The sequence below is a fragment of the Oncorhynchus mykiss genome, chromosome 21 (assembly GCF_057628025.1).
Source record: "Oncorhynchus mykiss isolate SJ-2025 chromosome 21, ASM5762802v1, whole genome shotgun sequence".
Taxonomy (NCBI): Eukaryota; Metazoa; Chordata; class Actinopteri; order Salmoniformes; family Salmonidae; genus Oncorhynchus; species Oncorhynchus mykiss.
The window spans coordinates 7,723,702-7,736,200 of NC_143042.1; the positions used below are offsets into that span (position 1 = coordinate 7,723,702).

The 12,499-nt window shown below is 39.9% G+C and overlaps 1 protein-coding gene across 4 annotated transcripts in view; it reads left to right on the top strand.

Annotated features, from left to right (window-relative positions):
- LOC110501007 (tetraspanin-11) overlaps positions 1-12,499 on the top strand; it is a 52,324-nt gene that overhangs the window by 23,236 nt on the left and 16,589 nt on the right. For 2 of the 4 annotated variants that reach the window (XR_016490437.1, XM_090215011.1), the window contains exons 6-7: positions 30-192; positions 2,097-2,178. Coding sequence is in view for 3 of the 4 variants with exons in the window: in XM_090215011.1 (XP_090071137.1) it covers positions 30-192; positions 2,097-2,140 (207 nt within the window). In the remaining variant the exon portion in view is untranslated. Of the gene's footprint in view, positions 1-29; positions 303-2,095; positions 2,179-12,499 lie in introns of those variants that run through there. The other 2 variants (XM_090215012.1, XM_090215010.1) reach the window with 2 other exon arrangements.

Genomic DNA, 12,499 nt, shown 5'->3' on the forward strand with positions numbered 1-12,499 from the left:
AATTCCACTTTTCTTCTTCTGTTGGTCAGTTCAAGTGCTGTGGCAGCAACAACTCATTAGATTGGCTGCATAGTGTGTACATGACCTCGGCTGTGTCGGAGGGCAGGGTGGTCCCGGACAGCTGCTGTAAGACCATCACCACCCTCTGTGGCCGCAGAGACCACCCCTCCAACATCTACAAGACTGAGGTGGGTGGGACCATTGGAAAATCATCATTCAACAGCAAATATGTGCCAAATGGGTTCCAGCAGACTTTAGGATGTCATAACTCGACTCTTTCACAGTAAAAATGTGTTATGTTGTCATTCTATTTCATAGCGATGACAGCAGAGCCCAGCACTGTCAGTGGAATGGAACGGTCCATCATGATTTCAGATCTAACCATTTGTTCATATTTAATGGATCAATGCAATTCAAGTTGGATCCTAAAATATTCCTTCAAATAAATATTTCAAAAAAAATGAATGGATCTCGACATGGAACAATTGATGAATATTTCAGGACCAGATGGTTGTATTTGGCATCAAATGATTTCTAATGTCTGAAATGGGGACAGACAGATGATATGTCCCTCAGAGCTCAACTGTCTCCTTTCTTATTCTGTCAATGAAAGTGAAACAGTCAAATAATCTGGTTTGGAAAGTCACTTTAGCCAACAACTTTTCTCTACTTGACAGGCTTTCTTATCAGTAAGGGCTGAGAGTGTAAGAGCTCGGAGAATATTTCATACAATATTTGAGATGCTCCTTTCGCTTTTATCTGTGACAAGCAGGAGAAGTCTGTGCTTGTTTCTCTCACACACTCACACACACACACACGTCTCGCTCCTTGGTTCCCGCTATCATCATTCCACTTGTCAATGTCACTCCAGTTCAGAGGAGTGAAACTTTGATAAAATCTCTTTATAATTAAACAAAGTTTATATGGGTGGAACTGAAATATTTACTGTGCATTTAGGGAGTCAGCTGTGGTTGACAGCTCCCCACACACTCGGAAAACACTTGGGTTGAAAATGTGCTCGTCAATGTGTTTTCACTTGTCTAGGAAGCCGAGATGTCCTCAGAACTGTGACTCACAACATGGCTTAAAACAACCTACTTGGTCAAAGCTCTTTGGTAAAACAGTATGACACTGGATGTACGGAGGTGACTGCACATGGACGTGTACGTGCACTCCATCCAGCCATGGCTCCTCAATGCCCCCTCTACCCACATCTGAGTGACGTGTGTGTGTGTGTGTGTGTGTGTGTGTGTGTGTGGTCAGAGAAGGAGCCTCCTGAGAGAGGCCTAATAAATCCCACTGTTCTCTCTACTTCTCTCAGGCTGCCTGTTAGCAGTTGATGTTACTCTTCAATAACACAGACCCCAAAGCAAATCAGGGGGAGAAAAATAGGTTTATTCAAAGAGGAAAAATCTAGATGTTATGCTGAGAGGTAGATGTTCATTATTCCCTGTCCTCAGTGATTCTTTCCACAGAGCAAAGAGACAGGATGTAATTTATAACCCAACCCTAGCCTGGGGTTGACCAATTAGAATTCCTTGCAAATAAACTGGGCCACTGGCCAAATAACAAGTATCCTATTTCAGGCTCAATGTATAGACAAATTCCTCCCATGTCTCTGACCCATTGATCATTCATTCCCTATTACAGAAAAAACACAATTTCTATTCATGGTTAATTCCCTCTTGACCTTTAGCCCTCTGTGTTGGGTATTATCTTAAAATATCTTTACACTGCCCAAGTCCTTTATCTTACTGTAGTTTGTTCTCTGCGGTGTAATTCTGTATCACACACACACACAATTACCGCAGCAATTTGGAGACAGACATAGAAAAAGCTGGAGAGGGTAAGGTTGATAAATATACTATGGTAAATGAAGAGCATAGCCCAATTTCAATTCTCCTTCACACCCCCTCAAGGATTTAAAAGCATTGGTTTGATCCAAATATGATAGACACTGACTACACCAATCAGGTGTGTGTGTTCATAATGTATACGTGTGCATCATGCGTGCTTGTGTGTGTGTGTTTGTGTGTGTGTGTGTGTGTGTGTGTGTGAAGTGATTTGACCCCTGACCTGTAACCTTTGCCCCACAGCTGCATCACCAAGCTGGAGCAGTTCCTGGCTGACCACCTGCTGATCATCGGAGCTGTGGGGATAGGAGTGGCCTGTCTACAGGTCGGTCCCCTAACACTGGCCAGTGTCTTTATTAACAGGAAATGACGAGGCCTTATTATATTTCAGTACTGTGGTAGCACCTCACAACAGACACAAGCTATCACTATCAGACTATCACAAAGTATCATTTAGTTTTTGGGGGATTTGGGGTATCACCGATGTCGTGGATATCAATATAATGTAGTGATAATAGTGGATATAATCTGCTAAAGTGGATATTGGTAGCCTTGCTGTTGAAATGTCTTCAATGCTAGCTAGTATCTAGATGGATAGGTGGGGAGATTGTGAACAGAAAGAGAGAGAGAAGGCGAGGTTAACTTTGCTTGTTCCTCTTAGTAGAGTAACGGGTTAAGAGGTGAGCTTAAGAATTTTTTATTAATTTTTTATATCAGTCTCAAAATATATCCACATGATAAAAGGCTTTCCAATTATTCAAAAAAAATAAACATCAATGTGGCCATAATCTTCCTATTACCTCAAAGATGCATCCAGTAACTCCTATTACCGGTCAGACAACCTTTCAATGCACTCTACCTCCCTATATCCTCTCAGCTGTAATCTGATCCCATTCACATTCTGGGATTTGATTTGCTGCGGTCTCAGATGGACCAAGCTCATAGCCCAATCCACTCACAGCCCCTGTCATCCCGTATACGGCTTCAAAATGGCAGATTTTGTCATTGATAAGCGCCTGAATTAGAACGAAGTGGCTGTACAGTAACATGCTATACCTGACTTCAGAGCTCTGGGTCTCCGCTTCACAGCTCTGTATGGGTTTTGACTGACAGCCGTTAACTTGAGCACAGCCCGCGACAAGAAGATGCCCCCATCCCTCCCGCTAATTGGGCTATGTTTGCACATTTGTTGTTGTCTGAGTGAGAGAAATGCTGTAAATCGAGAGGAGTCGACGTGTTCCGAAAGATGAGGCGTTGAGGATTATAATAAATAATGCTTTGATGTCATACAAGCAAACCACACACCCGTGAGTCCAAATGTGCACTTTATATTTCCATATTTGAAACTCATGTAGTTTACAGTATCGCAACGTTTCTGATCGATATAACCCTAACCCTTCTCAGCAGTATTGTAACGTTTCTGATTGATATAACCCTAACCCTTCTCAGCAGTATCGTAACGTTTCTGATCGATATAACCCTAACCCTTCTCAGCAGTATCGTAACGTTTCTGATCGATATAACCCTTCTCAGCAGTATCGTAACGTTTCTGATCGATATAACCCTAACCCTTCTCAGCAGTATCGTAACGTTTCTGATCGATATAACCCTAACCTTTCTCAGCAGTATCGTAACGTTTCTGATCGATATAACCCTTCTCAGCAGTATCGTAACGTTTCTGATCGATATAACCCTAACCTTTCTCAGCAGTATCGTAACGTTTCTGATCGATATAACCCTTCTCAGCAGTATCGTAACGTTTCTGATCGATATAACCCTTCTCAGCAGTATCGTAACGTTTCTGATCAATATAACCCTTCTTAGCAGTATCGTAACGTTTCTGATCGATATAACCCTTCTCAGCAGAATCGTAACGTTTCTGATTGATATAACCCTTCTCAGCAGTATCGTAACGTTTCTGATCGATATAACCCTAACCTTTCTCAGCAGTATCGTAACGTTTCTGATCGATATAACCCTTCTCAGCAGTATCGTAACGTTTCTGATCGATATAACCCTTCTCAGCAGTATCGTAACGTTTCTGATCAATATAACCCTTCTCAGCAGTATCGTAACGTTTCTGATTGATATAACCCTTCTCAGCAGTATCGTAACGTTTCTGATTGATATAACCCTAACCCTTCTCAGCAGTATCGTAACGTTTCTGATCGATATAACCCTTCTCAGCAGTATTGTAACGTTTCTGATCGATATAACCCTAACCCTTCTCAGCAGTATCGTAACGTTTCTGATTGATATAACCCTTCTCAGCAGTATCGTAACGTTTCTGATCGATATAACCCTTCTCAGCAGTATTGTAACGTTTCTGATCGATATAACCCTAACCCTTCTCAGCAGTATCGTAACGTTTCTGATTGATATAACCCTTCTCAGCAGTATTGTAACGTTTCTGATCGATATAACCCTAACCCTTCTCAGCAGTATCGTAACGTTTCTGATTGATATAACCCTTCTCAGCAGTATCGTAACGTTTCTGATCGATATAACCCTTCTCAGCAGTATCGTAACGTTTCTGATCGATATAACCCTTAGTATCGTAACGTTTCTGATCGATATAACCCTAACCCTTCTCAGCAGTATCGTAACGTTTATGATTGATATAACCCTTCTCAGCAGTATCGTAACGTTTCTGATCGATATAACCCTTCTCAGCAGTATCGTCACGTTTCTGATTGATATAACCCTTCTCAGCAGTATCGTAACGTTTCTGATCGATATAACCCTTCTCAGCAGTATCGTAACGTTTCTGATCGATATAACCCTAACCTTTCTCAGCAGTATCATAACGTTTCTGATCGATATAACCCTTCTCAGCAGTATCGTAACGTTTCTGATCGATATAACCCTTCTCAGCAGTATCGTAACGTTTCTGATCGATATAACCCTTCTCAGCAGTATCGTAACGTTTCTGATCGATATAACCCTAACCTTTCTCAGCAGTATTGTAACGTTTCTGATTGATATAACCCTAACCCTTCTCAGCAGTATCGTAACGTTTCTGATTGATATAACCCTAACCCTTCTCAGCAGTATCGTAACGTTTCTGATTGATATAACCCTAACCCTTCTCAGCAGTATCGTAACGTTTCTGATTGATATAACCCTTCTCAGCAGTATCGTAACGTTTCTGATCGATATAACCCTAACCTTTCTCAGCAGTATCGTAACGTTTCTGATTGATATAACCCTTCTCAGCAGTATCGTAACGTTTCTGATCGATATAACCCTTCTCAGCAGTATCGTAACGTTTCTGATCGATATAACCCTTCTCAGCAGTATCGTAACGTTTCTGATCGATATAACCCTTCTCAGCAGTATCGTAACGTTTCTGATTGATATAACCCTAACCCTTCTCAGCAGTATCGTAACGTTTCTGATTGATATAACCCTAACCCTTCTCAGCAGTATCGTAACGTTTCTGATCGATATAACCCTTCTCAGCAGTATCGTAACGTTTCTGATTGATATAACCCTAACCTTTCTCAGCAGTATCGTAACGTTTCTGATTGATATAACCCTAACCCTTCTCAGCAGTATCGTAACGTTTCTGATCGATATAACCTTTCTCAGCAGTATTGTAACGTTTCTGATCGATATAACCCTAACCCTTCTCAGCAGTATCGTAACGTTTCTGATTGATATAACCCTTCTCAGCAGTATCGTAACGTTTCTGATCGATATAACCCTAACCCTTCTCAGCAGTATCGTAACGTTTCTGATCGATATAACCCTTCTCAGCAGTATCGTAACGTTTCTGATTGATATAACCCTAACCCTTCTCAGCAGTATCGTAACGTTTCTGATTGATATAACCCTAACCCTTCTCAGCAGTATCGTAACGTTTCTGATTGATATAACCCTTCTCAGCAGTATCGTAACGTTTCTGATCGATATAACCCTTCTCAGCAGTATCGTAACGTTTCTGATTGATATAACCCTTCTCAGCAGTATTGTAACGTTTCTGATCGATATAACCCTAACCCTTCTCAGCAGTATCGTAACGTTTCTGATCGATATAACCCTTCTCAGCAGTATCGTAACGTTTCTGATCGATATAACCCTAACCCTTCTCAGCAGTATCGTAACGTTTCTGATCGATATAACCCTTCTCAGCAGTATCGTAACGTTTCTGATCGATATAACCCTTCTCAGCAGTATCGTAACGTTTCTGATCGATATAACCCTTCTCAGCAGTATCGTAACGTTTCTGATTGATATAACCCTAACCCTTCTCAGCAGTATCGTAACGTTTCTGATCGATATAACCCTTCTCAGCAGTATCGTAACGTTTCTGATTGATATAACCCTAACCTTTCTCAGCAGTATCGTAACGTTTCTGATTGATATAACCCTTCTCAGCAGTATCGTAACGTTTCTGATCGATATAACCCTTCTCAGCAGTATCGTAACGTTTCTGATCGCTATAACCCTAACCCTTCTCAGCAGTATCGTAACGTTTCTGATCGATATAACCCTTCTCAGCAGTATCGTAACGTTTCTGATCGATATAACCCTTCTCAGCAGTATCGTAACATTTCTGATTGATATAACCATTCTCAGCAGTATCGTAACATTTCTGATTGATATAACCCTTCTCAGCAGTATCATAACGTTTCTGATCGATATAACCCTTCTCAGCAGTATCGTAACATTTCTGATTGATATAACCCTTCTCAGCAGTATTGTAACGTTTCTGATTGATATAAACCTTCTCAGCAGTATTGTAACGTTTCTGATCGATATAAACCTTCTCAGCAGTATTGTAACGTTTCTGATCGATATAACCCTAACCTTTCTCAGCAGTATTGTAACGTTTCTGATCGTTATAACCCTAACCTTTCTCAGCAGTATTGTAACGTTTCTGATCGATATAACCCTAACCTTTCTCAGCAGTATTGTAACGTTGCTGATTGATATAACCCTAACCTTTCTCAGCAGTATTGTAACGTTTCTGATCGATATAACCCTAACCTTTCTCAGCAGTATTGTAACGTTTCTGATCGATATAACCCTAACCTTTCTCAGCAGTATTGTAACGTTTCTGATTGATATAACCCTTCTCAGCAGTATCGTAACGTTTCTGATTGATATAAACCTTCTCAGCAGTATTGTAACGTTTCTGATTGATATAACCCTTCTCAGCAGTATCGTAACGTTTCTGATCGATATAACCCTAACCCTTCTCAGCAGTATCGTAACGTTTCTGATCGATATAACCCTTCTCAGCAGTATCGTAACGTTTCTGATTGATATAACCCTAACCCTTCTCAGCAGTATCGTAACGTTTCTGATTGATATAACCCTAACCCTTCTCAGCAGTATCGTAACGTTTCTGATCGATATAACCCTTCTCAGCAGTATCGTAATGTTTCTGATTGATATAACCCTTCTCAGCAGTATCGTAACGTTTCTGATCGATATAACCCTTCTCAGCAGTATCGTAACGTTTCTGATTGATATAACCCTAACCCTTCTCAGCAGTATCGTAACGTTTCTGATCGATATAACCCTTCTCAGCAGTATCGTAACGTTTCTGATTGATATAACCCTAACCTTTCTCAGCAGTATCGTAACGTTTCTGATTGATATAACCCTTCTCAGCAGTATCGTAACGTTTCTGATCGATATAACCCTTCTCAGCAGTATCGTAACGTTTCTGATCGATATAACCCTTCTCAGCAGTATCGTAACGTTTCTGATTGATATAACCCTAACCCTTCTCAGCAGTATCGTAACGTTTCTGATCGATATAACCCTTCTCAGCAGTATCGTAACATTTCTGATTGATATAACCCTTCTCAGCAGTATTGTAACGTTTCTGATTGATATAAACCTTCTCAGCAGTATCGTAACATTTCTGATTGATATAACCCTTCTCAGCAGTATCGTAACGTTTCTGATTGATATAACCCTTCTCAGCAGTATCATAACATTTCTGATCGATATAACCCTTCTCAGCAGTATCGTAACATTTCTGATTGATATAACCCTTCTCAGCAGTATCGTAACATTTCTAATTGATATAACCCTTCTCAGCAGTATCGTAACGTTTCTGATTGATATAAACCTTCTCAGCAGTATTGTAACGTTTCTGATCGATATAACCCTAACCTTTCTCAGCAGTATTGTAACGTTTCTGATCGCTATAACCCTAACCTTTCTCAGCAGTATTGTAACGTTTCTGATTGATATAACCCTAACCTTTCTCAGCAGTATTGTAACGTTTCTGATTGATATAACCCTTCTCAGCAGTATCGTAACGTTTCTGATCGATATAACCCTAACCCTTCTCAGCAGTATCGTAACGTTTCTGATTGATATAACCCTAACCCTTCTCAGCAGTATCGTAACGTTTCTGATCGATATAACCCTTCTCAGCAGTATCGTAACGTTTCTGATCGATATAACCCTAACCCTTCTCAGCAGTATCGTAACGTTTTTGATCGATATAACCCTAACCCTTCTCAGCAGTATCGTAACGTTTCTGATCGATATAACCCTTCTCAGCAGTATCGTAACGTTTCTGATCGATATAACCCTTCTCAGCAGTATCGTAACGTTTCTGATTGATATAACCCTAACCTTTCTCAGCAGTATCGTAACGTTTCTGATCGATATAACCCTTCTCAGCAGTATCGTAACGTTTCTGATCGATATAACCCTTCTCAGCAGTATCGTAACTTTTCTGATCGATATAACCCTTCTCAGCAGTATCGTAACGTTTCTGATCGATATAACCCTTCTCAGCAGTATTGTAACATTTCTGATTGATATAACCCTTCTCAGCAGTATCATAACGTTTCTGATCGATATAACCCTTCTCAGCAGTATCGTAACATTTCTGATTAATATAACCCTTCTCAGCAGTATTGTAACGTTTCTGATTGATATAAACCTTCTCAGCAGTATCGTAACATTTCTGATTGATATAACCCTTCTCAGCAGTATCGTAACGTTTCTGATTGATATAACCCTAACCCTTCTCAGCAGTATCGTAACGTTTCTGATCGATATAACCCTAACCCTTCTCAGCAGTATCGTAACGTTTCTGATCGATATAACCCTAACCTTTCTCAGCAGTATTGTAACGTTTCTGATCGATATAACCCTAACCTTTCTCAGAGGTATCGTAACGTTTCTGATCGATATAACCCTTCTCAGCAGTATCGTAACGTTTCTGATCGATATAACCCTAACCTTTCTCAGCAGTATTGTAACGTTTCTGATCGATATAACCCTAACCTTTCTCAGCAGTATTGTAACGTTTCTGATTGATATAACCCTAACCTTTCTCAGCAGTATTGTAACGTTTCTGATCGATATAACCCTAACCTTTCTCAGCAGTATTGTAACGTTTCTGATCGATATAACCCTAACCTTTCTCAGCAGTATTGTAACGTTTCTGATTGATATAACCCTTCTCAGCAGTATCGTAACGTTTCTGATTGATATAAACCTTCTCAGCAGTATTGTAACGTTTCTGATTGATATAACCCTTCTCAGCAGTATCGTAACGTTTCTGATCGATATAACCCTAACCCTTCTCAGCAGTATCGTAACGTTTCTGATCGATATAACCCTTCTCAGCAGTATCGTAACGTTTCTGATTGGTATAACCCTAACCCTTCTCAGCAGTATCGTAACGTTTCTGATCGATATAACCCTAACCCTTCTCAGCAGTATCGTAACTTTTCTGATCGATATAACCCTTCTCAGCAGTATCGTAACGTTTCTGATCGATATAACCCTTCTCAGCAGTATCGTAACATTTCTGATTGATATAACCCTTCTCAGCAGTATCATAACGTTTCTGATCGATATAACCCTTCTCAGCAGTATCGTAACATTTCTGATTGATATAACCCTTCCCAGCAGTATTGTAACGTTTCTGATTGATATAAACCTTCTCAGCAGTATCGTAACATTTCTGATTGATATAACCCTTCTCAGCAGTATCGTAACGTTTCTGATCGATATAACCCTAACCCTTCTCAGCAGTATCGTAACGTTTCTGATCGATATAACCCTTCTCAGCAGTATCGTAACGTTTCTGATCGATATAACCCTTCTCAGCAGTATCGTAACGTTTCTGATCGATATAACCCTTCTCAGCAGAATCGTAACGTTTCTGATCGATATAACCCTAACTCTTCTCAGCAGTATCGTAACGTTTCTGATCGATATAACCCTTCTCAGCAGTATCGTAACGTTTCTGATCGATATAACCCTTCTCAGCAGTATCATAACGTTTCTGATCGATATAACCCTTCTCAGCAGTATCGTAACATTTCTGATTGATATAACCCTTCTCAGCAGTATTGTAACGTTTCTGATTGATATAAACCTTCTCAGCAGTATCGTAACATTTCTGATTGATATAACCCTAACCTTTCTCAGCAGTATCGTAACGTTTCTGATTGATATAAACCTTCTCAGCAGTATCGTAACATTTCTGATTGATATAACCCTAACCTTTCTCAGCAGTATCGTAACGTTTCTGATTGATATAACCCTTCTCAGCAGTATCGTAACGTTTCTGATTGATATAAACCTTCTCAGCAGTATTGTAACGTTTCTGATCGATATAACCCTAACCTTTCTCAGCAGTATTGTAACGTTTCTGATCGATATAACCCTAACCTTTCTCAGCAGTATCGTAACGTTTCTGATCGATATAACCCTTCTCAGCAGTATCGTAACGTTTCTGATCGATATAACCCTAACCTTTCTCAGCAGTATTGTAACGTTTCTGATCGATATTACCCTAACCTTTCTCAGCAGTATTGTAACGTTTCTGATCGATATAACCCTAACCTTTCTCAGCAGTATTGTAACGTTTCTGATTGATATAACCCTTCTCAGCAGTATCGTAACGTTTCTGATTGATATAAACCTTCTCAGCAGTATTGTAACGTTTCTGATTGATATAACCCTTCTCAGCAGTATCGTAACGTTTCTGATCGATATAACCCTAACCCTTCTCAGCAGTATCGTAACGTTTCTGATCGATATAACCCTTCTCAGCAGTATCGTAACGTTTCTGATCGATATGACCCTAACCCTTCTCAGCAGTATCGTAACGTTTCTGATCGATATAACCCTAACCCTTCTCAGCAGTATCGTAACGTTTCTGATCGATATAACCCTTCTCAGCAGTATCGTAACGTTTCTGATCGATATAACCCTTCTCAGCAGTATCGTAACGTTTCTGATCGATATAACCCTTCTCAGCAGTATCGTAACGTTTCTGATTGATATAACCCTAACCCTTCTCAGCAGTATCGTAACGTTTCTGATCGATATAACCCTTCTCAGCAGAATCGTAACGTTTCTGATCGATATAACCCTTCTCAGCAGTATCGTAACGTTTCTGATCGATATAACCCTTCTCAGCAGTATCGTAACGTTTCTGATCGATATAACCCTAACTCTTCTCAGCAGTATCGTAACGTTTCTGATCGATATAACCCTTCTCAGCAGTATCGTAACGTTTCTGATCGATATAACCCTTCTCAGCAGTATCATAACGTTTCTGATCGATATAACCCTTCTCAGCAGTATCGTAACATTTCTGATTGATATAACCCTTCTCAGCAGTATTGTAACGTTTCTGATTGATATAAACCTTCTCAGCAGTATCGTAACATTTCTGATTGATATAACCCTAACCTTTCTCAGCAGTATCGTAACGTTTCTGATTGATATAAACCTTCTCAGCAGTATCGTAACATTTCTGATTGATATAACCCTAACCTTTCTCAGCAGTATCGTAACGTTTCTGATTGATATAACCCTTCTCAGCAGTATCGTAACGTTTCTGATTGATATAAACCTTCTCAGCAGTATTGTAACGTTTCTGATCGATATAACCCTAACCTTTCTCAGCAGTATTGTAACGTTTCTGATCGATATAACCCTAACCTTTCTCAGCAGTATTGTAACGTTTCTGATCGATATAACCCTAACCTTTCTCAGCAGTATTGTAACGTTTCTGATTGATATAACCCTAACCTTTCTCAGCAGTATTGTAACGTTTCTGATCGATATAACCCTAACCTTTCTCAGCAGTATTGTAACGTTTCTGATCGATATAACCCTAACCCTTCTCAGCAGTATCGTAACGTTTCTGATCGATATAACCCTTCTCAGCAGTATCGTAACGTTTCTGATTGATATAACCCTAACCTTTCTCAGCAGTATCGTAACGTTTCTGATCGATATAACCCTTCTCAGCAGTATCGTAACGTTTCTGATCGATATAACCCTTCTCAGCAGTATCGTAACTTTTCTGATCGATATAACCCTTCTCAGCAGTATCGTAACGTTTCTGATCGATATAACCCTTCTCAGCAGTATTGTAACATTTCTGATTGATATAACCCTTCTCAGCAGTATCATAACGTTTCTGATCGATATAACCCTTCTCAGCAGTATCGTAACATTTCTGATTAATATAACCCTTCTCAGCAGTATTGTAACGTTTCTGATTGATATAAACCTTCTCAGCAGTATCGTAACATTTCTGATTGATATAACCCTTCTCAGCAGTATCGTAACGTTTCTGATTGATATAACCCTAACCCTTCTCAGCAGTATCGTAACGTTTCTGATCGATATAACCCTAA